At 33.4% G+C, this 25689-nt stretch overlaps 5 protein-coding genes across 7 annotated transcripts; 2 read left to right on the forward strand and 3 right to left on the reverse strand.

Moving 5' to 3' along the window:
• Positions 1 to 533: 533 nt before the first annotated feature.
• Positions 534 to 3091, reverse strand: Bma-snx-1 (the record flags this gene model as incomplete). 2 transcript variants are annotated; one of them, XM_001898611.1, is made up of 7 exons in its annotated part: positions 534 to 743; positions 987 to 1130; positions 1411 to 1686; positions 1843 to 2095; positions 2172 to 2365; positions 2455 to 2664; positions 3038 to 3091. In XM_001898611.1, the coding sequence occupies 7 exons, from the start codon at positions 3089 to 3091 to the stop codon at positions 534 to 536; spliced, it is 1341 nt and encodes a 446-aa protein (XP_001898646.1). The 2 variants fall into 2 exon arrangements, with proteins under 2 accessions (XP_001898646.1, XP_042936988.1); XM_043081054.1 differs by lacking the exon at positions 3038 to 3091 and having other exon boundaries at positions 2455 to 2652.
• A 388-nt stretch (positions 3092 to 3479) lies between these two features.
• Positions 3480 to 5340, forward strand: Bm4341 (Protein dom-3, putative; the record flags this gene model as incomplete). The annotated part of the gene is made up of 5 exons (XM_043081055.1): positions 3480 to 3767; positions 4101 to 4340; positions 4443 to 4572; positions 4851 to 4988; positions 5081 to 5340. 5 exons carry the CDS (start codon positions 3480 to 3482, stop codon positions 5338 to 5340), a joined length of 1056 nt encoding a protein of 351 aa, XP_042936989.1.
• A 664-nt stretch (positions 5341 to 6004) lies between these two features.
• Positions 6005 to 12034, reverse strand: Bm7705 (uncharacterized protein; the record flags this gene model as incomplete). 2 transcript variants are annotated; one of them, XM_043081057.1, is made up of 17 exons in its annotated part: positions 6005 to 6106; positions 6230 to 6346; positions 7411 to 7509; positions 7719 to 7806; positions 7882 to 7940; positions 8044 to 8169; positions 8425 to 8532; positions 8635 to 8703; positions 8901 to 8997; positions 9379 to 9482; positions 9654 to 9744; positions 9890 to 9972; positions 10302 to 10416; positions 10503 to 10678; positions 10831 to 11023; positions 11443 to 11580; positions 11889 to 12034. In XM_043081057.1, the coding sequence occupies 17 exons, from the start codon at positions 12032 to 12034 to the stop codon at positions 6005 to 6007; spliced, it is 1911 nt and encodes a 636-aa protein (XP_042936991.1). The 2 variants fall into 2 exon arrangements, with proteins under 2 accessions (XP_042936991.1, XP_042936990.1); XM_043081056.1 differs by having other exon boundaries at positions 10302 to 10419.
• A 1729-nt stretch (positions 12035 to 13763) lies between these two features.
• Positions 13764 to 18181, reverse strand: Bm17072 (Uncharacterized protein; the record flags this gene model as incomplete). The annotated part of the gene is made up of 16 exons (XM_043081058.1): positions 13764 to 13832; positions 13926 to 14001; positions 14164 to 14260; positions 14351 to 14495; positions 14616 to 14828; positions 14976 to 15119; positions 15410 to 15470; positions 15743 to 15841; positions 15934 to 16038; positions 16249 to 16463; positions 16589 to 16719; positions 16919 to 17090; positions 17228 to 17443; positions 17528 to 17689; positions 17949 to 18066; positions 18129 to 18181. 16 exons carry the CDS (start codon positions 18179 to 18181, stop codon positions 13764 to 13766), a joined length of 2076 nt encoding a protein of 691 aa, XP_042936992.1.
• Positions 18182 to 20648: 2467 nt separating this feature from the next.
• On the forward strand, positions 20649 to 25195 carry Bma-vacl-14 (SD04925p, putative; the record flags this gene model as incomplete). The annotated part of the gene is made up of 15 exons (XM_043081059.1): positions 20649 to 20749; positions 20894 to 21041; positions 21168 to 21257; positions 21519 to 21596; positions 21697 to 21759; positions 21823 to 21930; positions 22095 to 22265; positions 22330 to 22516; positions 22932 to 23098; positions 23530 to 23700; positions 23837 to 23940; positions 24030 to 24204; positions 24383 to 24581; positions 24716 to 24860; positions 25063 to 25195. The coding sequence occupies 15 exons, from the start codon at positions 20649 to 20651 to the stop codon at positions 25193 to 25195; spliced, it is 2040 nt and encodes a 679-aa protein (XP_042936993.1).
• Positions 25196 to 25689: the final 494 nt, after the last annotated feature.

Below are 25689 nucleotides of genomic sequence, written 5' to 3' on the forward strand. Positions count from 1 at the left end.
TCGATTTTTTAGGAAATTATTGATCTTAATAGTTTCTGCTGCACCTTTCCTTTCCTACTTCATACATACTAATTTACTAGGGAAATAGTCAAATCTTACATGTCTGTGTTTTAAGAACTTTTTGCTCAATCATATTAGTTGGGTTTTCGGCTATTTAATAAAAAATAAAGAGTTTTAACACAGGCTCCTATGAGAGGGAATGGATGTAAAACCCATTTGAATGGAGACATTCGGCATGGATTTTATTGCAGAGCATACATTTCTTATACATATGCATATTCATCATAGCACTAACGCAGTCTATGTCAATCACCAAATATGTATTGAAATTATTCAAGAGAAAATCCTTTTATCCACAGAGCTGTTAAATCACAATTACCTCCACTTCGGTATTTTGTTCACAATTGAAATTAACCCTTCTGTTTGTTCTTATTTTTTATTGAAGTTCACGGTTCATGCTTTATTTATAACAAGGAGTACATTAGCAAGCATAAGGACATCACAGCTTGGATAGGGCCCATATGTCCTAAAAATTAGGTCGCTTCGATAGATTGTGTTTCTGGCGCAAATATTTCCCAGCATTTGAGGAATTGTTTCTGCGTTTCAAGCAGTTCTTGAAGATATTGCTTAAACGTATCGTTCATGTCATTTTTACGCTCCACTAAGAATGTTTCATACTCACCACGAATGACTTTGCTTACTTCAGAAAATTCTTTTTCCACTTCATCCACTGCTTTCTCTGCCTGAATATGATAATGAGGTAAATAGGGGAAAATAAAGAGTTAATTATTAGATCACCTGAATGTTTCGATACACAAGCCACACAGGGTTCTCATTTCACTTTGGATATAACGTGGACAAATGTCTAAGAACACTCATTAATTCATTCATCAATGCGCCTATCTGCATTTAGTGTTTTAACACAAGGCTATAAAAATGGAAATAGTGATGCTCAAAAAATGATTATCATAAAAAAAAAAGCATACGCTGTTGAGTTCCGCTATAATTTGATTAGTCCTATCGGTTCGGCCAGAAAGTTCATGACGAGCTTTCATTTCTCGTTTTCTTGTAAGATTTTGTTGTGCAGCTTGCCAATTCTGCCAAATTTTAACACGCTCGAAAAAAAGTTCCTGAAAAGCTGTCTATGACATATGTAATGACTATTTGTGAAGTGGTAGACATGAAATGTGATATGTTTAAACAAATGTCGGCAAGTTTAAACAAGCAATGGTTAGATATTTGAACGACAGCAAATGGGCTACAATAGTCATGAACGAAGACCAAGGAAAGAAACTAAAAGAGATTCGAAATTAATCATTTTTATGCTTGGACGCTACAAAGTTTTGTTTATCAGATTCAATTTAATACTTAAGTTCTAATCACGCTGCTGACATCTGGTACACAACATACTTTTAGCGTGTAGATAATCTGCAACTGTTCACTGATCCCTTCAGCGAGCAGTGCACAATCTTTATCTGACTGCACACCATGCAACTGATCAATATTTTCATATGTTTCGGTTAAATGCGACAAACATCGTGCAAGAGTTGTATTTTCCTCACATGAAGAAAGCATTGAAAGTGCTTTGGAGAACGAATCTGTCCCAGAAATTAATTCACGTCGGTATGAACTCAATGATTCGACTGCTCGGAGTAGTTTGCTTAAGTTCTGTTCCATATCTTCCATCTAAAATGGTTGCATAAATGAAAAAAACAAACATAAAGGAAAAAAAATTAAAATGAAATCATCAAGAATGTGAAGAAATCCACTAAATAAACAAAAGAAAAAGTAAACGATTTAAAGCAACCCTAATCTTCCTTAAAATGTAATAAAAAAATTCACTTGTTGTTGTGCAGCTTCAAACCAACGATCATTTTCATCCATATGGAAAGCCATTTTCGAAAAAACGTCACTAACAGTTTTGAATATTCGCTTAACTCCTGCACCACTTAGAGCCACAGTAGAATTAGCTTTAGGTAATGAAGCAGTCATTGTTAAAAAATCGCGAAAATCACAATCAAGAACTAATTTCGGATGACGTGCTATGCGCCTGCAGAATCTCTGAAGACCTCTAGCGCGACGTTCAGCGAATTCACTGAAAAAGCCTCAGAAAGCAAAATTTAAGGTCTCCATCCCATATTTCATGCATTTTATTCCAAAAATAAACTAACTTGTTGGTATTATCGTCCACGGATGTATTCATTTTTGTTCGTGTAAGAGCGGCGATACTTTTCTCAGGTGCTGCCGGCACTAAATAACCCTTGTAAAAATATTTGTCCACTAATTTTTCATGAAGACCAAGAAAATCACTGAATCGCCTCCAGACAACGTATTCCCGATCTATATAACCTTGCATGTTCTGTGTCTGCAAGCAGCAAGTCTATCAGCCAAATTAAATACAAGTATTTCAAACCAGCTAACTTTCAGTTCTAAACAAGACAAGTTTGTACTTACTGCTGTCACAACTTTATAAACAATATAAGCGCCCATCCCTTCTCCTTTCTTCTCGAACTGTTTAATAACAATTTCAATCTGCGAATCTGAAGAATATGATGAAGGCTCATTTGTATCTGGATTTTCCGTAAACGAAAGCTTAGCAGGTATACTGGGCTGGGGCAAATCGTCTTCCAGATGCAAATCGACTGACGTCATGCCATCCGTGTCCTGAATAACTAGGTATCTTCTGAAGGATTTCACAAGGGCGACAGATGCTAGGAAGTAAAGATAAGAATAAAAGTTTCAAACGAAAAAATTATTATTGAATTCGGATTAGTATTATTAAATTCTCCACTAGTCTTGCTGAATTAGAAGAGAATTCTCGAGTGTTTTATGTATTTGTATTTGGAAGCACACGTAAAATGAAGAATCTTAGAAACAACTTAAAATAGAGGTTCACTTCTGCAATTCTAACAAGATCAAAAATAACAAAAAGATTTATTTAATGTTTTTTGCTGCTATCTGAACAGGAGAACAGTGAAAGTATTTAATCTTAATGATGCATTTTGAATAGATTAGAAAGCTCTGCAAACTAAATTACCTTTACAGAAGTGATATCTTCCGAGTCGTTAAGAGTATCGTCCCCAGCGATCATTCTTCTAGGCTCTAACTGCAAAAGTCTGCATTAACATAAAGCCAATAAATCTAGGACGACCTTTAACCCCTATAACGAAAAAACGCCCCTCAGTTCCCAATTCATTGAGTCCTGTGAGCATACTAATCACATACTTCTCACCGTTAAATCGAAACTAGCAATGCATTTCTTGTCGGTTAGATTTTGTCAGGAATTAGACTGCGACAGGAACACACACACACACACACACAGACACATACATGCAAAGAGAGAGACAGACATGCACATACACATACACATACGTATACAGAGACAGACTATATGAGGAGTATAGAGGTGTGTTTGGTATTTTATAACATCATCTATTGTGGTGAATAATTAGAGGTGATGTTGTGGATTGATTTTCAGAATGGAATCACTGTTGAAAACGGATCCATCACTGTATGAGGGTGCATTTCCATCATTCCATAAACCATCGGTGATTGGAGAAATGTGTCTTACCAAGCAGCATGATGTATTGCCGGGTAGATGTCGGGCAAAATATCTTTACGAGAAAGCTATTGGGCAGCGATGTAATTTTGACTTAAATATTGGTTATTATCAGTTTGAAGGCAAAGACATTTTACACAACGAAAAACTGGACGTATTGTTGAAATGGATACTTATACACAGCGAACCTGGATCTTCTCTGGATAAGGTATTTCTCATTGCTGCTTCCACTTTTTTTTTGCTGTCACTCTGATTCCTCTCTTTTTTTTAATTGCAAAAGTGTAAAATGAGAAAATACATTCATAGAATCATTGCTGTATTATTCGGTGATCAGGCAACAGCTAGAATAAGATTTTACTGTGTATCATCTGCATAATTGACTGAACTAAATTAACTGCTATTTTCAATTAACCTATAGCTTAGAAAATCCCAACTAATGCAGGAATTTATTTGATCATGATAAGGTAATTCCTATTTAAAATGATGCCACTTATTCAACTTTTTTTGAAGTACGTGTAAATTAGATCTGCGTCATTTTAAGGTTTGCCATAGCGCTGATTTTATTTGTTGGCGTGGCACTCTGACACGGATCGCATGCTCACCGTATGAATATCGAGATGGTTGGCGGTTAGCTGCTGTTCGGTATAAATCTGTAATTTTCATATGTGAGTTCCCGACCAATGAAAAAATCCTTCAGTTGAAATCAATGTCTGATCGCGACAAACGAATGACATATTGGGGCTTTAAGTTTGAACAATATATGACAAGTGACTCTTTATCGGTGATCTTTTCTCATGAATTCCTTGAGGTTTCTCAAGTTTATTTTGAAAATTTTGGAGAATTAAATAGAATGTTTAAATGTTACGGTTTAGAATTTTTCCAGAAGGAACCAAATATAAATGAACCAGTGACGAATTTAGAGGAATTTGATGTTGTCGTTAAGGCACGCTTGGGTGGACGAAAGGAAGGATTCCGTATTCTGTATTCTGGCGAGACTGACTGCATTGATGCCGGTAGCTTGTTTTTTCTGATTTTGAAATCTCGAAAATGCATATTAAGAAGGCGACAGATAGAACTAAAAGCTGTTTATGGGTTGTCTATATATTTTGAGACGTAATATTATGATTCTTTAGGTTTACAAGTAGACATATAGAGGTTATAGTAACTGTGCTCAACAGATCAGTAGCTAATTATGAATTCTGCTAAAACTAGTATAAGAAGGGTCAGGAGCACTTTATTGTTACCTGTCTTATCTCAATTCACATTGATTTTATGACGGTTTTATCAATAGACGGCGAATACGTGGAATTGAAGACGCAGTGTAAAGAACTAACAAATAACTTTTGGAAACACAAAGCGATGAAATGGTGGGTGCAATCCTTTCTGATTGGAATAGAAAATATAGTTGTCGGCTATAGAGATAACGATGGTACGTTACAATTCATATTTGACTTTCACAGGATATTTTAGTAGTATTTTTCCATCCCATTGCAGATTTTATGGTCGCAAAGTTTGTTCCAGGTATGGTAACACACACTGAAAGGCTCAAGGTATCACAACTCACAAAAAAAGCTCATCAGTGGTCCGCGAGTGTTACCTTCAACTTCCTTTATGCAACGTTGAGTCGTTTGAAAAAAATGCTGGAAGTTTCTCCAGACCTTATCTACTATGTTTTAGAATTTGATCCTTCCAAACGATGCATAACATATCAGAAATCCCCACCAGCCAGTGCATTCAGTTTCCTTCCGGACTGGTTTCTAGTGCATTTTGATAAGTCCTGAGCTGGGCATTGTCGAAATTATGACAAAAGAAACTGCATTGGGCAACTTCATTCATAAGCGAAGTCTAAGAAAAGTTTTCTCTGCTTTGTTGTTATGAATGTAGACTGAAAATGAATCAGTCTTTAATTCTTTTAGAATCGTTACAAAAAATGCAATTCTATAAATTCATGTCAAAGGCCACTGATTTTTACTGGAATGTTTCACACTGCTTAAGATTAAAAAACCGCAGCGTTTTAGATGAAAAATTCTAAACAGATGCAAACTTACGACTATGAAATTCATATAGGTCAAATGTCACGATTCAATAAACCAAAATAATGGAATGAACTGATAGATTCAATGTATTTTGAGGACATTTTTTGTTAGACAGTTATTTTCAGTTGCCACAGCATACCCCATGAGTCCTAATTAACATGGATGGATGGCATATAGCAACTGACATAATATGGTAATTCGGAGAGACAGCACTCATACAATCTAGATCTCTAGTAACAAGATGGACGCATAATACATTCAGACTTCTCCCAAAATAAAACTGAATCATACATAATGAAAGGGGAAGGTTACACTGACGCAGACTAAGCGCGGTCAAATATATTATTTTAAAAAGTTAGTAATCAAGGGATGCAACATGACAACAATATGATTTATATAGCTGTATGATTCACAGAAGAGTCTTCGCTAAGGATGGAAAATCGTCCGGATTGCTCCACAGCCGACGGCAGTGGGGGCATGTACTGTTTTGTTTGAGCCATTTGATCCCACACTGCAATGAATTCATGAGTAGTCTCCAATATTTTGATGCCGAGGCACATATTACACTCTCTCGAAGTAGCACAAGAATGTTTGGTGCAGAATACTATGTTTAAAACCGAATAAAAGAAATCACCTCATAGTGATAGGAATCGAAACAGGAAGGGCATTGTATTAGTTTATCACCATGTGCCAATGACTGTAAGCAAATTTTACAGTCCTGATTTTCCAAATCCACGGAACGGCGAACGGTCTGAAAGACAAAGTTCAGAGTATCTGCTTCAAACAGGCATTATAAAAGAAACCGGAAACATATAAAAGACAATCACATGGGATGCACATTGGCATATCAACTACCAATAAAAAGTAACAAATTTTTATGGCTTTTATGAAGACAAAAATAATTCTGTCGGAAGCATGAACCTTGAAAAAATTTAAAGAAGCAATTTTTCAGCATAACAAAGTGGAAGTACCTATTTCATTTCATTAAGATACGTCTTTTTCAAAAAAAGACCTCTTACTAAAAGAGTTTTATGACAAGTTTCGTAAGTCGGTCATAAAATTTTTTAAATAGTTCTTTTAATTTTACATTTCGCATGTACATCAACTCAGGAAGGTAAATTTATTAAATGTCTCCCAGCGATGATGAAATCCCTTCTTATTCCGCTTTTTGACATCATTTTCTCATATTAAACCCAAAAGAAAGGTCATGATGACTCATGAATGTACGATGCTAATTTTTTTTTTGCTGCAGTCACAACACAAAACGACCAATACACATCAACAACATGCATATAGCTTGAAGATGATACATCCAACGCCAGTACCCTAATATCAGCTATCTAAAAACAAGGCTAATAAAATTACAGGAAACAAACCGGGATAAAAGAATTATTACGTCGAAAGAAAAAGAATAAAACATTATGCTACACATAAAAAAAACGACACAAAAGGTGTCATTATTTAAAATCGAAATGTAGTTAAAGCTCTAAATAACAGAAAACTACCGAAGAAAAGGTAATGTTTGATAGAGTATCACCCCACATACTATAAATTACCTCAAAGTATGAATGATATGACAAAGTGATGAACGGTGCCTAAAAGAATTTTCACTTTAGGCTTGAGCAACATAAAGTGCTAAAACGTATTTGCCAGAGATCATAACAATCCTTAAATTATAATTCTAAAAGTGAATTAATGGCAGATTAATCATGTTGTATTAAATTTAAGAAAAATGTTATTTGAAGTACTATGATCAAATTAGCACAATAACTGTTCCTCTATATCGATCTTAGTGAAAGGATATGAAAAGGTTACAGATGACTCAGATGATAACGATGTCCAGCATGGTGTGCCTGGTTGACTGCTATTTTTTCCATCACTCGTACCACTTACTTCCATAACTCGTTTTATTACCTGTAACTTCTTACTACAGTAAAGATTAAAAAAAAAAAAAATTATACTCACAATATATGGCAAAGGGACTTATAATTTCAACATATATATAATAAACACACAAAGGCTTAATTTCGAGTTTTTCCAATTACTTTTGTTTCATTATAGCATTTTCTTTTTTTCAAGGAAGAAAAAACCCGAGATGAAAAAATATGACAATAGGGACTTACATGAGAAAGAACAGAAGAAAGAGTTGCATCGGATGCAAACACTAAAGGACGTCGTTCGAGGTCGTTCAATATATTTCTGATCTCTTCCCTGGAAAAAGATTCATAAAAAACATGAAAATTTGAAATCAACTTTAGAACAAGTTGCAGACAACTTAAAACATACGCGCTTAAGTTTGAAGAACTTCCGTAAGTATCCTGGAAATGTTTCAGCGTTTTCTCAACCTATAAACAGTTATGAAATATAATAAAAATGAAAAAGTTCAAGTGAGGTAAACAAATCCTGATATATAATGAATAAAGAAGGTAAAAAAAAAAACGTGCAAACCAATTTATTTATTTGTGCTTCCGTGAATATCTTCCTCTGTGGCGGAGGGGCAGGTTGTCCAATTGCACCAAATCGACCACCTGTTACAGCTTCTTTTTCAAAACCGATCGGAGGACCAATTACTCGCTAAATGATTATTAATAACAGTAATTTTACATGCGAAGAAAGAATAAAATATACTTCAGCTACAATAATAAAATTTTCTGCTATAAGATGGCAGTTAGCCATTCGCACCTCCCGTGTGCCTTAATCATTTGGAAATGATTGAATGACAACATTACTCCGTCCAGCAGCAGAATATCATAAACAAAGTGTCAGAAGAGATTTGCTGCATCATTCACAAACATTTTTTTTCAAATACAAATTTATCTTTTAGCATACAAGCAGTTCCGACGAGGGGTCACTCGAGCTGCACTCGAATTCAAGTTGTTGAAAATACTTCAAAGCATTAGGAGGTAACTGTGGAGCACATGGAATATTATCCGGTGGCTGAAATATATTTTAAAGAATATAGAATAGAATTGCTGGAATAGAACTTCATAAATTTAACAGAATTAAATCATATACGGTAAAAAATGATATAAAACTAACCGACAGAAGGGCCAACTCATCAAAACGATAATTTGAATCTACTTGTGCCTTTTGACCATCTACTATTCTCTAAAATTTTTATTGATTATTATTTGGTTATTGATATATTATTGATATAAGAAGTTCACGAGACATAAAATTTTACAATTTCATAGAAAAAACACAATGTGCTGAAATATGAAATGGACTGATTACTTTAAACTATAGCAGTGTCCATCAGTAAAAAACACAAAACACTGTAATGATATGCTTAACAATATACAAACATCTAAATTAGCATGCCAAGCCTTATAATCCCTGAGGATTTGTTCCCATTGCCTTATCATTTGTTTTATATCTGATTTAACCGTTTCGTCTGCAATCCTGAAAAAATATTGCACAAGTAAAATGCTAAATAAAACATGAAGTCCTGGACGAGATGCATTCCAATGAAGAATGTTTTTCCTTCAAAATCCTTAAATTTTAATTCGTTCAGTCTGAAATAATGGCAGTCCAAAAATATTACCTACATATTAGTTAAAAAAGTTCAGGCTTGCAAGGTATTTTTCCAAATTAAACTTGTGACGAGCAACTCTTAAGTCCAAGAATATTTATCTGCATATTACAATTAATGCAGCATTAACTTTTCCTTACACTCCATTTGTCATTTGCTTGCAGCATCTAATTTAATTACAACTTCCACATGACAAATTATGCAACAGTGAAACAAATGAACTCCTGCAAAAATTTAAAAAAATAATTGACCTGCTATGTATTGCATTAGCGTGTTTTAATGCAAGTTCCGCCTGCCCCATTCTTTTATTTGCTAATGCTTTTGCTTTTCCCAATCGTAAATCTAATATTTCTTTCTGAAAATTATTGGAATGAAAGCATTTAATACCAAATTCAAGTATTATAGATGCAAAAAATAGATGAAACAATGCTTGTATGAACAAGTGAAATTTAAATAATTATTAACGAACTTTAATAAAACCAGTGTCTCCACCGAACAACGGATTAGAAAATGAAAGATTACTTACGTAAGCTTTTTTTAACATTAAAGAAGCGTTAGATAATCTCTCCTCGTATCTTTTTTCCACATCTTTCAATCTCTGTTCTATAAATCTTCTTCTGAAATTTCGGTTATGTAGTTATTTTCACATTTTTGAGCATTAGTACTCCAGTTGAAAATGATAATATATATAGCAAAAACTTCGTACAACTTTTATTGAAAATTAATATGAGAGGAGTAAAAGAAAACTAAAAATGATCTCACTCCAAATGAAACCTCGCATCCTGCAAAAACATCCTCTGATCCACCAGTTCAGTGTTTTGGTCATAAAAAATATCCCCGTTTTGCTGAAAAAGTAACTCATCCTAAATTCAAAAAATAGAAAAACAAAAAATAAAAAACTAAAACTGAAATCCGAAGCAGTCAATAAAAAACGCCCAATTCATAGCAGCTTTATGAAAAAGATTATAAAAATGTAGATGACAAAATATTTCTTTGCTAAAGAGTTAAACTTTAAGAAATGATATTCCTTTTAAACCCCTACGGCCCATCGGAAATTTTTTTCTTCTTTATTCATGATTTGAACCTGACCCCACTCCACAGTCAAGAACATCCAATTGAAAAGTTATCACCGCAGTTTGAGTTTATATAAATAGTAAATTTGAAAAGGATTTACCGCAGATAAACGCTTATGGACCACCGTACTTCCAATAATTTTTTGATGCGAATTAATTATACTGTTAAGTTCTGTTCCCATTGTTCCTGTTCCATTTAAATACCTCTGCGGTAATCTACTAAGAAAATTGAATAAAACGGATATTATCATATTGATTGCTGAATTTCAATTTAATGAACTGAAACGATAATAACCCAGTACTTTGTGAAATCATTTGTAATCGAAGAGAGAGGTTTAGCAGTAGAAGCGTCCGAAGTACTATTCAAAGCACCCTTCATTAGTGTCAATAACTGGTTACTATTATTAACATTAGATAAGGATGAGACAGCTGGTGACAAAGCAGTATCAGAATTAGATAGGTGAAATGGTTCATCAATCTGAAAATACTGATAGTTTTCACTGAACATTTGTTGCAGTTACGACTGAAAATTATGAGATGATTCTGTTTTTTATTGTCCCATCAGCTTTCCTGCCAAAAATTCTGTCCAAACCTATTAAAACATTAAAATATGAGTAAAACTAAACTTGCCATTTGAAGAATCATCTTTGAGCCTTCATATGATATATGAAATATATTCAACTTTTCGAAAAGCTTATATAATTGCGCGTTATTTAAGGAATTAAGCAACTGTTTATATTGCAGTGCAATGTCTGATATTTTCAAGAAATTGATGACTTCTTCTATTTCACAAGCACGACTGCCAACATCATATAAAAATTCCCTAAAATACGAGTTCTTAAATATGACCCTGGTTTTATATTGAAATTATCAATACAGATATAAGATCTGCCTCAAAATTCTATATGTCGTATACATATAAAGCACAAATTTCCGAGTAAAAACAAGTTTTCTTCTTCCTTCTATGTTATAGTAAGAATCAATGTAATATGGTTTTGACGAATAAGGAAATAGCATGTCATCCACCAGAAACTTCGCTCTATTCCAAATTCCATGATCCTCATATTTTTCTTCGTATTGTTACATAATATATTTCAAGCATAAAAGGTTTTTATGACTAGGGAAACTCCTCGCTCTTGTGTCTCATCCTGTATCCTCTAATTTTTACTATTTCTTATCCGGTCGACAACAAAGCCAAAAAGTGTCATTAGAATCCCAAACAAGTAAAAAAATGATGCTTACTGCACAGCATCTCGGATAGTTGGCAAAAGCTGATTAATTACATCAGAACAATCATTCCCCACCGCAGCAGTGTCAGTCGGATATGCGGGAACAAGTTGATGATTGTTTGCGCCATAGCAAATGCTAGATTCATATGATCTGAAATAAGTTCATTTTACTTCCACAGGAAATCTACTTGGACGGTTTTGATTAATCCTTATAAAAAATGGAAAATTCGAAATAAGCTATTAAATAAACAAAACCAACAACGGAAAATGTTACTCTTCGAGCAACAAATTTAAAGTAACAAAATTCAGGCCAGGCGTATTATCGTCCCACAGTTATGGAAGTAAGGAAGACGCAAAAATCACAGAATACCAATGTTTTTTTTTTGACTATTAAAGTTTTTTTTTTTCAAATGAAAAAAAATTTCAGTCTCCAAATATATCAAGACTACAGCAACCCACTGCATTAGCCCACTCGAATGAAGTGGGAAGTCGATTTCCAATGCTCTTCCCTTCGATTTTTTCCGTTTCTTCTTGTCAGCTGATTCACTATCATTCTGATTCATCACTCCATATTTCACATCCAAATCATCTGTCATCAGTGACATTCTCGAACTTAAAGAAAAAAGTGAATACATAAGAGCAGAGCATCTTCACGATGTTTGACTATATTATCTAGCGAATATGGTAAGGGTGCTAAATAATTATATCGTTAGCAATATCTCCTTGAGTTGCTTTTGAGTAAGTAAAAAAAAAAAACCAAAGGTATGATGCCAAGACGACCCCTTCCTTATACCCAACCAATTACAACTACACACATACTCACTTCTCGAATGTCATTCAACTGAGCGGTGTGAAACGCCGGATCTCAGGCTGCTGCTGTTACGATATTGTTCGAATATCTTTTAGCTTTGGCAGACTCCTCAAGTCATCTAAAAATCATCAAAATTAATAAAAAGCAATTCAAGGAACCCGATCTCTAACGAGCTTTCATCCAATAGCGAAGATATAGTGTTTCTTTTGAGTTCAAGCCCATCCTATACCATCTTCAATTTTCCTTCATGATAATACATCGATTGATCATTCTTCCACAAATTCTTCCATGTACTTACCATTAATTTAGTAAATAGCAATCGAAGTTGTGAATTAAATTCGCAAAGTTTAAAAAAACAAAAGGTAAAGCATTTAAGAGGATGCAATATTCAAGATGTATTTCAGCTCCAGCACTATAATGAAAATTAATTTCTCGCAAACGAATATTTATACCGAGAAAGTTTACCGATATTTGCATTGAAAAAAGTAAAACTAATTCGAAAGTTCAATGTATATTAATAGTACACATATTTAGGGTATGATTATAATGATAGCATTTCTTTAACAAGCATGGGAATCCTTTATCCTTAACAGCTGCATGTACGCCGATCAACTGTACACATCCCTTCTTTTACTTTCTCTTTCTTTTTCACACACCATGGCGCTCTTCAATAAATTCAACGTATGTACATAGCATGGGAATTCAATTTGTCTCATGTTTTAAGCAAAACTTGCAGTGTTTGATGTATTATCATATTGTTCAGCATATCAGATCATTGTTTCGTATCATGTTTTCGGCAGTAGCTATTGCTACTTCAGATCAGTTGCTGTAATCTCGCAGCTAGAAGTTTACTCGAGCAAAATATAATTACATGTACCAGTAATATATAGGCATAAAATTGTACTTTGTTACTGAGTTAAAAATAAAGCAATAATATTTCACAAAGACAAACCTTTAATTTTAATAGGATTACAAAATTTTGTCTAGAATGAAGTGTAAAAAAATACATTGGTCAACAGTATATAAGATTGCAAGGGCAGCGTTTCTGAAGTGACACAGACTGAATAACAAATAGCATATACGGCGGCAAAATAAGGCAGTAAATTTCAAAGACTCTAACTATTCATTAAAATTAAAATAACAAGGACCACGGAGAAAATGCTTCTCTTCAAAGCGGAGTAAAATTTTTACAAACCAAAAAATTCTGAATATTTTGAAACAACCACTCAAAGACCTGGATTCATTTCTCATAAAATACAAATTGGAATATCATATATTGGTCTATAAAGATAAGTAATAATAATAATAATAATAAACTATGCAGACGTATAACAATGCGAAAAAATGTACAGTGTATCTAGGTAAGAAATATAAAGATTGAAAACTAAAGTGAATTATGTAAAGTTAGAAGCAGATCATATGAAGCAACCAGCGCTAGAATTGTAACAACCATTCTAATCAAAAACCAAAAAACAATGCAATAATAAATTTAATATGAAGAAATCAAATTTAAACAGATAATCTTAATCCAAATTAAATTCAATCTGGCTTGGAGCAGATTCTACTTCACCCTCATTGATACAACTTGTTTCCTAAAAAGATGAGCTTTTATACCTTCATATAAAAATTGCAAAAAACAATGCACGCTGAAATGTTTATTTTGAGAAACAAAAAAAATGGCAAACCTGCTTATGCGAAGGAATCACTAGGCATTCGGAGATATCTCCACTAAACTCATTGAAGACACATTGCATTCTTATACTGAAAATTTGACTCAGTTTAACTAAGCAACAATCATGAAGAGTAAGACTGATAACGGTGGTCAGTTATGAGCAGAAATACAATATAGACTAGAAAATCTGATTAAACTACTTATACAGATTAAACACAATAGAGACTAGAAAATCTGATTAAACTACTTACACAGATTCCTTTGTTGGATCTAAATCCGTAACAAGAACTTTTTTATGAAGGCCTCTGACTGTTCCACACGGATTACCGTTCACAGTTATCAAATACCCTTAAATAAGTGTTCTCTTGAACTTGGCTTGTTTCGAACTCATTTTGAAATTGAAAGTAAACATTGAAATAGTATAAACACAATACAGACTTGTCGGTTTTTGCGGACGTTGATGATTCTGCCACTGCAGCAATACCTCAGTGTCAGATTTCCGAATGTACTGTAATTCATCGGGAACCGGCAACAGCTTATTCATGAATTGCTTCTGGCGCTCATTACATGTTTCAGAAATTTTCTGCGAAAAAAATATCCAGTCAAAAGAAGATCCCAAATACCCAATCGTAATATACATGAGAATATTACTAAAATTAATTCTGAAACTTCATCATAGCTTAAATAGAATTTTGGAACCTACTGCTAAGCACTGTTCCATCTTCGCAATCTTCATAGCTTGCTCCTCGTTTACAGCTACAATTGTTTCAATATTATACTCCAAATTAGCAAGTTGATTTTTCAGTTTCAATATCATATTTGACTTTTCCCTGAGCAACGTTTCAAAGCGCTGGATACGCTTTTGAAGGAAAGGTACCCGATATAATCGCCGAATCTTCATACCTCTCCACCACGACTAAAATTTGGACTTAGTGATCGAGCAGTAAAAATTATTTAAAAATGACCAAATGCAGAAGTTATAACGAATTGAACTAACAATGTCGAGCTCATACCTTTGCTATTTAAGCACTTTTCTGCATAACTATCTAAAAACAAAACTAACTTGAATAAGTAAAGCAGCTTTCTTCTCTTTTTCGCTATAATTTCGAACTTTGCGAGCACTCACAAATGAAATCTCGATAGAATTTTCTGTAGAACTAAAGCGATAACGTGGATTCTGTGTAACTGATTTGGAAACACCAAAAGCCTGAAACGATGAAATTATTTACCATAATTTGATATGCAACTAACTGATGATATGGACCAATTTTAACATTAAAATTAAATAACTAAAATTAATAATATTGATTAATTAGCAGAAGGAAAATTTAAGTGCTGCTGAGAAGAAATTACATCATAATCCTTAAGTCAGACAATTCTTCGATTATTTTGTGCAACAACTGAGACTTATGTAACACATGTATCATCGTGTTTTGAAGCCAGTATTTTGCTCAGATTGGCAACATTAAAAGATGCATACACATACTAAATTATAACCTTTGGCCAATTAGGTGGAGCTTTGACAATGTTCCTCATCAACGATTTCTGGTGTTTCGCACTAGAAATATAATCACTTTCACGCAATATTTTTTCAGTGATAAGAATCTCACTGCACATGTTTTGAATGAGAAATGAACAGAAATTTTTGATTTTTACGATTATTTTGAAAAAGTGTACAACTGTATTTGTCCATTAATTCTGATCTAAATTAGATTAGATAGTTATGAAACACTCAGTGATGGCATTTCCAAAAAGCGTTTAGTGCAAATAGAAATTTCAACAGAAAATGATAAAAGAAAGTATAAAGAAACAAAAGATATTATTTCAAACCTCCAATTAGAATGATCAACAGTATTGCTCTTTTTTGGTGTGTTATTTGTTGTGAATGAGATTTTGCGAACTTGAACTGGTTTACTTTGCAGTCTTCTTCTACAACTTGTCATCAATGCGAATAGGAAAAAACACCAAGCAAAATAATAAACTGTAAGATAAATTCTGAAGAACTGAAATGTATAACTAACTGAATACGAGATCTCACTGGAGTGGAAGATGACACTGATGGAGCTGATAAAGTAACCGTTGAAGAAGAAGCATTGGAATTTGCAGAAGTTGGAGGTGTGCTGATTCTAGAACATAAACTATGAAGTATTGAACAATTCTTTGAAAATAGTAAAAGAAGCATTTAAAAGGAAATATCTATCAGAATTAAATTATACTGCTTAGGTTATCTATAATCAAAGAAAGATATTTTGGGAAATTTAATGCACAACTTTCTGAAAAAAACTGGAAAACACGAAATGCATACAGGCCATCATAAAATGCAGCGAAGCACATACCGTGCTGACAAGGATGATAAATTATTAAGATCAACCAGAGGAACACAGTTTTCTTTCTGTTGCGTCGTATAACTGTTATATTCAAGACGACTTGGAATAGAGGACACTGATTTAGAAAGCCATTCCCTGTATGGCGAAATGGCTGTTACTGTTGATTCCTCACTTGTCATATCATCCTTAAGTCGTGATGCATGTTCACGTCTTTTTTTCAAAATCTACAAAAAAATGAGTACGTAAAAGATAATCTCTTCAGAAATCTTGCAAAAAAAAAAAAATCATATTCCGAAGTCTTGTAGAGTTTGAAACATTTGATACTGTTGAAGTATTTTAAAATAGTTACCTTCATTAGACGATTGTCATCTGGTGAAAATGTATGATGGCAATCTTCTGGACATTCCTTTTCAAGGTATGCACACAACTGAGCATGTGTTTCCATACGTCGTATTTTTGCATGGGTATGTAATTCTTCACCTTCAACAACTATTCACGAATTAATAGTTATGGCTTTTTTATGCTTTCTACTATATTTAGAATTTTTTTGACATCCATATACCTAATAAAGGCATATCGAATGCCATAAATTTTATTCCAATCATTTGGATGAATGTTTTGTAAATGATACTACGAAACTTTTCCAATTTCTGATAACAAATAATAATAACCAGCATACCTTTAATGATTTCAGTCTCACTAAGTTCTTTTCCGTCAACAATTTGAAGCTGTTCAAGACAACAACAATAAAGATATGGACGATAGCAAAAGGTACGACCTTCCAAACGAACACAAGGATTTCCCGCAAATACTAAAGATCGTATGTTCTTTAAACACGACAAGTGCTGAGCCTAAAAAATTAATCATTACTAAAATTAAAACAAATAATCACTAATGATACATGACTACTTACTTCATTTATATCTGTATAACCATTATATAATCATTACAGTATAAAACACCAATTTATTCTAGTGATAACTATAACCTCTCGTAAATCTGTGATCACATTAGCACCGATATCGAGATCTTGCAGACATTGCGGCATTGTTCGATGAAGATCGTCTAGTGTGCTAATTCCATTGTCATTTAAAATAAGAATTTTTAAAACAGGCAATTTGCTCAAATTCGGTAAAACACTCAGTCGATTACTTGAGACATTCAAATAAGTTAAGTGCGCAAGTCGATCCAGCAATGGAAGAACCTATAAAGATGTTATTTACACCAGATAATCTAATCAAATAGTTCTTTGAGAAATAATCTGTCAAAAGAAAAGAAAAATAAGAACCTGGATATGATTATAAGCTGCATCAAGCCAGACTAGTTGTGTAAGTGCTGCCAAATTATCACAATTACTCAAAGCATTATGTGAAATGTCGAGACGTTTTAAAGCATCAGCAAGAGGTAGAAAGCTCGAAAATCGCTCCAACGCATTAAAGCTAACATTTATCTATAAGAAGAGATTATGGAACGCATACTTCTTATCAAACAACACAGATTTCTAGTTCTCTAGTAAAACAGTTTATTACACCATATAAAGCAATGAAGTAAATGAAATTGGAAAGACTTCTATATATACTGTACCCTTATATATGTTTAAAAAACGTATGGAATAAATAAAACTGACAAAAAAAACCCGCCTCACGACATGCACTGAATTTCGATAAATTATTAATAAACTTGAACTGATTGTGTGATAAGTTTATCACTTCCACCTTTGGATAACTTTGGCGCAAATTTGGCAATTTCTCCAAATGTTTGTTGGATAGATCAATAGAAGTTTGGGTGAACAACTTGTCATAATCGTCTGCACCTCCCGTTGACGAACTGCAATTACGAAGTATAAGTTACAAAAATGTCCAAGTAAATCAAAACAAACGAAGAACAACCTTGTAGCGGTCATACTCTGTACAATTGTGTAATCACTTTCGTCACCATCCATAATGCAGTAAGCATCCAAATTATTTAAATCTGAAAGTCAGCCAAAAATAATTAAGACCTATAAAAATTAAAATGCGCATCTCTTACTCTTCTTTTGTTAAAACGTAATCGGTGAAGTACTCAACTTAAAATAATTAAGGATGTAAACAAAAAGTTTATCAAACACAACCCAAATTACCACCGGATAGTAAATATTTGATGGGAGATGAACAAGAATAATTGTTGACAACCTGAAGTAACCCTCTCCTTTTCAAATGAAGAAACATAACCCTAATAAATATAAACGAAACCCATTGATGCAACACTATCAAAACATTATTCATTCCACCAAGCAATCGCCTAGCATTAAAACGCGGTCGCAAACATACAAGCCGGCTCGGGCGCTCTACTTCCCTTTCTAAGATGGCGATAGTTTGTCCTCATATTTTTTAAGTTTAGTAATCCAGGATGTGTGTGTAGTAGTTCAGCCTGTCACAGATTATGAAGAAAGTCTTTCGTTTCAGTTTCTGTCCCTTCATATCACTACTGCTTGTGATGTGACGTGAACCAGTTTAAACTTCAGCAGGATTGTGTGTTTCGAAATAACTTCCTTGAAATCGTTGCTTTTACAATGGACTGAAAGTGCAGAAACATTAATCCAGTATTTTCCGCACTCTTATTAATTTAGAGTACTCATGTGGGCATGGCAGGCATCTGTTTCTCAAGTGTTCTCATTTTTATATTGACAGCAGTTTGTATTTGCTGTTCTCTTTCTGTGGAAATATCATAAATTATAATCATTTAAATAGATATAATTTAGAAATAATTGATAGTGCATAGCTAATGCTGTGTTCGATTGAAGTATTTTTTATTTTTCGAAGAAATGGATGGAATAAAGTAGTTGAGCAGACAGTTAAAAAATCTGGAAACTATAAAAGAAAACCAAGTGGTCTATTTGATCAAGTTAGAAGAAAAAGCATTTTTAAAAAAAAGTTCCGAGTTGTTTTGCAGAGTTATTTTACCACTAAATTCAATTTTAATTTGCAAGTTATTCATCCATTTTTGCTGGAGGTTTCCTGAATTTTGTTCGCTCGCGAGATAGCTTGCCTAATTTACCCGAACTTGCATTAAGGTCGAATGATAATTATTATGGCTTCGTGGAATTATGACAATTTATTGAGATGATTGAACGTCGGATTTGTACTCATGAGGTGGATTGGTTTGTATATTTTTTTTAATGTTTACTAGCAGGTTTTTCATCATAATTAAATTTGCTATATTCTAATAACAGTGCTTACAAAATAAATCCTACTCATCATGCCGCATTTATTCCCTGAAAATGACGTAAGAATCAGTTGCTACAATTTTTGCAGATTCAGTGCGATGCGCAACATCTTGCCACCTTCATATTACATTATTGTGATTGAACAGATTGAGTACGTTCCTCCACTTTTTCGTATAGAACCGATGTTGAAATTTTGGATCTTCCACTTACTTCCACTGAATAGTCTCCTAAAATACTATTTCAGCTCCATTAATTTCAGTGTGCAGAGCATCGTGGTCTCAGCAGCGCTTTTTATTGCATTTAAATGCACTCATGAAACTGGATACTTTGGATGAATAGGATTCTTTGTATTTTTTTTTTTCTTTAAGATTCTTTCTCAATATTTTGTATCACTTGCATGACGTATTAACATGTTCAAGTTATCGCTAGAATGTGAACTGAAATGATTTCTTGCTACAAAAAGTTAGGTTTTTTTTTTTTTAAACTTGCTTAAAACGAACATTGAGCGAAAAGGAATTATATGACTTCTAAAGATTTTTAATCTTAAGCTGAAGTTGAGATCTTCGGCTTTGCCTAGTCTTGGATTTGCAGAACTTTTTTCTCGAAACTATTTTAGTTTTCATTCTTGATTCTTTATTTCCAAATTTTGCACTTTTCCTATTAAGTTAATCTATGTTCAGTGACATTTTATGAGTTTCACTTCATTTTTCCATGCACATCGTCGGCAATCTCTTATTCATAAAATTCCAGCTCTTTCATTTGTCAGCATTCCGATCTCTGTTTTTTGTTTGGTGCCACTTTAGTCATTGTTTTTTCTAGTTTTTCGATCTTAATTTAGAATGAAATTTGTTATGCAGTTGTTTGTTGTTAAAGTAATTGGTCATCCCAGTTAATAGTATGAATTACAAAGTGGATTACAGTTAATAATATGGATTACAAAAATTAGTTGTTCTATGATGTAGACACACGAAAAAGTATTAGAAGGAAAGGTTCATTCTGTTATTGACTGGTAAAGCTGTGTGGATGGACGTTAAACCGTTTGTCGTTATGCCATAAATCAGTATGATATTACTCATCAGGTGGAAAAATGTAAATTGATTACTCATATGTATAGATTTAGTAATAAAATATTATGACCGACTTACTAGTATCTCGCAGTAGAAAGTAGAAAGTTAAGTAAGCATTGGTCTCCATGAATTTGCAGATGGTTGATGCACAGTATGCACCACTTACTGCGACTTTGGTGAGAACGCTTACTGATAAACTGTACGAGAAGAGGAAAGCTGCTGCGCTTGATATAGAGAAGTTCGATTTATTTCGTCACATCATCTCTTTATATGTAATGATTGTGATTATGGGTTGATGACTGATTCAAGGTTCTTGAAATATATTTTTGTAGTTTGTCCGTCATTTCTTTTGCAACCTTTTACTGTTTATTTATTCGTTCAGACAAGTGCGGGATTTGCTGCAAGCAAACCATTTGGCAGAGCTGAAGAAGTTGCTCACTGTACTAAAGGGATTGACAGCAGCACAAAATGCGCATGCACGAAAGGGTGGTCTAATTGGTCTAGCAGCTGCGGCAATTGCTTTGGGAAAGGTGAGACATAAATGAATTCAAATCAGATGGAATTAAATTTTTTTGATTTTTTTTGATGTCTTCTCTATGGTAATTGTTGATTTTTGTGTTAATTAAAAATGTTATTTTGTGTGAGATATACTACAGAACACTGCTGATTATACTTCGCAGTTGATCGAACCAGTTCTGACTTGTTTTAGTGATCCCGACTCCCGAGTACGATACTATGCTTGTGAAGTAAGCGAAATATTATTTAATCAGTACTCAATATTCAATATTCAAAAGCTGTTTGTGAGGAATTTTTATCTCTTATAGATGTTACAAAGCAAAATAAGCAATTAGATTAACCAGTCATTAATCGGTACATTTATTGATTATGATTTTTATAGAAGTAAAAGGGATTTTAATTCTAAGTTTCTGTTCGTGCATCTAGAGATACTAAAAATTTTTATTTTATATTTGGATTTTCCGATCTACTGAGGAGAAATTTATTTGCAGTCATTGTACAATATTGTGAAAATATGTCGTTCATCTGCGTTATCTCATTTTGACGAACTTTTTGACACTCTTTGGCGAGTAAGTTTATGCGTAACTTTCAAGGACTATCATAGTTTTTAATTTTCTTTGATTCTCACGTTTGCTAGCATGCTGCTGTAAGAATTGGCTGGATTTTCAGTTGTCTGCTGATACAGACTTAAATGTGCGCAGCGGAGCAGAATTATTGGATCGGCTGCTAAAGGTATGAGACTTCTTGTTTCTGAAGGCTTTCAACTTTTCAAAATACTTCGTTTTGCATTTGTAGGATATTGTACTTGCCACAAATTCATTCGAGATCTCGATTTTAATGTCATTGGTCCGTGATAGAATATATTCTCAAAATAGCTCAAATCGAAGATTTGTTGTCTCTTGGGTTTGTTTTCATTAATGTTTGGGATTATTCTTAGTGTGATTGTTTTCTTGACTTTTTAGTTTCGTTTTTTTTATTCTTTTTTTTTATCTTGTAGTTTTTCTTGTAGCATAAAGTAATGTTTTGCTGTTTTTGTTTTTAAATGTTGAATTATTAGAATTTTCCAGCTATCAGCTGTATTGACAGCACCAGAACTTTCCATTTCTGTGTATCTTCCCGAAGTTCTGGATGGCTTATTCCAAATGCTGGGCGATAGTCAGCCGGGAGTCCGAGATGCCACGGAAGCAGTTCTTGGGCAGTTTCTTGAACGATTGCACGAGCAGAAGGATGGTGACAGGGTAATTTTGCTTTGAATTCTCTGGGGACCAATAGAAAAAAAAAAAATCGTTTTGGTTCTTTTAGGCTGAACTAAGTGACATGATCAATGTCCTCATAGTCCATGCTTGTGCTGAAGAAAGTGCTCTCACTCGGATGATTGCTCTTATTTGGCTGAATTGTTTTTTGAAAATGCATTCTGCTGGCCTCCTTCAGTATCTTTCATCTTTTTTGACAGCCGTGCTTCCATGTTTAAATGATTCACAGCTTAAAGGTTTTGATTTATTTTGCATATAAACAATAACGGATTGTTTAGAATAATATGTCTATGTCTTTATTAAAAAGTTATTTGAAATTGAAAAAAACACGTAAGTTATTCGAAACATTCGAATAGCAGTGCTTCCTTGCCCATTTGACCATATCGAAACATTTTGATATAATTAGATATAGTTAGTACTAAAGGCTTATATTTTGTTATTATACTCACGCGAAAGATATTCATGGGATAGTTTGAAAGTTGCATTAAAAATAAATGAAAAGTCCGAAATAAATAGTTTTTTGATAGATATTTGTAAATTTAATCACTTTATTTTAAAGAATTAATTTTACATGTTGTGAAATGAAAAAGTCCCTTTTTGGATCTCTTTAAAATACAGGATTTATTAAATCGTACAGTCGCTTTTTTTCAGCTAAAGAAATCAATACACATTTAATGGAACTGCTATCAGAGAATGCCGATATCGAGTATGATGCTGTTATTAAAGTACTTTTAAAGCATATCAAACACGAATTTCGGGATACAAGGATGGCTGTCTTGAATTGGATTAGTAGAATGCACGTTACTGCACCCGCAAAAGTAGCTTCTTTGGCTTTGTGAATATGTTTTTTGGCGGAATACTGTTTTTTCTTTTTATTGGCTACGATATGTCCGGTTGTAAAAGTTTTTAAAATATATTTTGAATTCTGATGTGTCTTCAAAATTTTTTAGTGTTTTAGCAGTAATTTACGATTTTTTTTATTTTATTCGTGTATTTGAAACGTTTAAAATTCTTACGGTTATATTGTTTATTCACAAGCGAACTTTTTTGGATACTGGATAATTTGCCCTCATGACATTACTACTAACCGTTTAGAATTAGGAGTTTGTCTATAGATTCTTATATACCGTAAATGCGGTAAAGTTATGTTTTTTCTGAAATTAATTAAGAAAAAGCTATGAAATTCATTGAATTTGTGGTAAAAATAATATTCTTCGTACTTTCTAATTAAAAACGAATTCATTTTCAGTTGTTTTCGTACATGGACCGTGTATTCCCAGTACTGCTTTCTCTACTATCCGATACATGTGATGATGTGTTATTGCTGGATTTGCAATTACTTTCCGATATATGCGAAGGCAAAAATACTAGTGGTGTTGAGCTTCAGGAGCTTAATCTTAACGAAAATATCTTGAAACAGGTCTTTGCTTTTGCATTGTAGTTTTATGACTGACTTTTTTTCCTTTTACTAGTCGAATTAGAACTAAGGGAAGGAATCATAAGGGAAATGTTTTCCTTTTGTTTGTATTTTTTAAAAAACTATTTTAATGTTTTAGCTTTCAGGCATATCGCCATATTTAGTGAAATTCACATCAAGCTTATTAGCAATGTTTCGAAGTGATAAGGCCTTGCTCAATGATAGAGGTGTCTTGATCGTCAGGTAACTTTGGGGTTTTTTGGTATATTTCCATTTTGAAGATGGTAAGTTTCATAAGACAATGCTTTTAGAGTTTAAGAATATTTTTGTAGGCAGTTATGTATTCTACTCGGATCCGGATCCATCTATCGCTGTTTGTCAGTTCTTTTACTAAATGATAGTGATACGGGATTCATATCTCAAATGGTTGCTTTACTAAATGGGATACTGCTCACTTCTAGTGAGCTATTCGAGTTAAGGAAGCAATTAAGAACACTGGAATCTGAAGCAAGTCTTTTTTCCTAATCTCTAATTTGATTTTTTTTTTTTTTTTCATAGGTTCCCATATACATCTATGCTACAATTAAGAATAGATCTCACGAAACTTCTCAGGGCAACATGATCATGATCATCGATCATTTAAATGCAAACTTCCTCAAGAGAGCAATAACTTAGAGTTTTAAAGACTTGCATAAATCTCTTCGAATCTTTATATCGTACATGGGCTTTCCAACCTATCGCATTACTTGGCTTGTGTGTGTTATCGCAAAACTACGAACATGCAAGTATACTGGTACGGCATCTATGGAAAGTCGATGTTACGGTTGATGTGCTTATTGAAATTGATCGACTTGTACAGCTTATCGAAAGTCCCATACTTTCATGTATGTTTCGGATCGAAATTTGAAAGTTTTTGTATTATAAAAATTCTGAAAAGCTATTTAAATAAAGTTATTAACTTTAAGCTTGAAGTCTAAATTTTGCTTGAAATTAGGATTAACACGTGAAAGTCCTTCAGATGTACGGCTCGATTTATTGGATGCTAGACACCAACGACCTCTTACAGCCGTTCTTTCAGCTCTTCTAATGATATTGCCTCAAACCGATGCTTTCAATACATTACATAAGCGCATACAGTGCATTCCATCTATCGTTGTTCATGAGTAAGTAGCTATTCTTGTTCGTGATTAGCACATAACATTTACTAGCACAAGTCCGTTAGAAAGCGAGGAGTTGAACCTTTAAAAAGATTGTCAACAGCAGTACTTCAGTAAAGTTTGCTTCAGTTTTTTTTTTTTTTTTTTTGAGTGAGTTATCTTCCCTAAAACAGTTTTTGGCAGTTTATCATAAACTTTTCTACTTGAGGGAAAACGAACAAAATCAGTTGGATGCAAAAGTGGATTTTAAACCTTTGTTGCAACATTTCTTGAGGATCCTTGAAGAACAACAGGAAGTTCTTAGAAGGAAACATCGACAAATGCTGAGTTCAATTGAGTAATAAAGATGAAATCTGTCAAAATTTCATGCCATTTTTAACCTGTTTGACGTTCTATAAAGTCTACTGCATATGTACTTATCATTCACTACATTATTTTAGCATGATTTAAATTCTTACCCACAGAATTGGTCTATCTTTGGATTCTATATATCAATAAAAAGTATTGAAGAAAAAAGCTGGATAAGGATATTTGATCCAAATATGCAGTAAACAACTTTGATGTTGCAAGTTCTGGAATAAATGTGCTACATCTGTATTGGTTTTAATGTATTTAATGTAGAACTCATTGAAGTTAGATCAGTTTAGTCTCCATGCAAAATCAAGAAAATAAAAATTGCAGTCTTTAGCATGGACTTATCGACCGAGCTCAGCAAAAGTACAGTGAAAGGATGTTAGACAAAATACAATTATTTTTGTGCGGAGCTCGCTAGTACTATCTATTCTGCTTTTTACTTAAGCTCTTCTCAGCAAATTCCGAGCGTGTGATTCTTTTT

The sequence above is a fragment of the Brugia malayi genome (genome assembly GCF_000002995.4).
Source record: "Brugia malayi strain FR3 genome assembly, contig: Bm_v4_Chr3_scaffold_001, whole genome shotgun sequence".
NCBI lineage: Eukaryota > Metazoa > Nematoda > Chromadorea > Rhabditida > Onchocercidae > Brugia > Brugia malayi.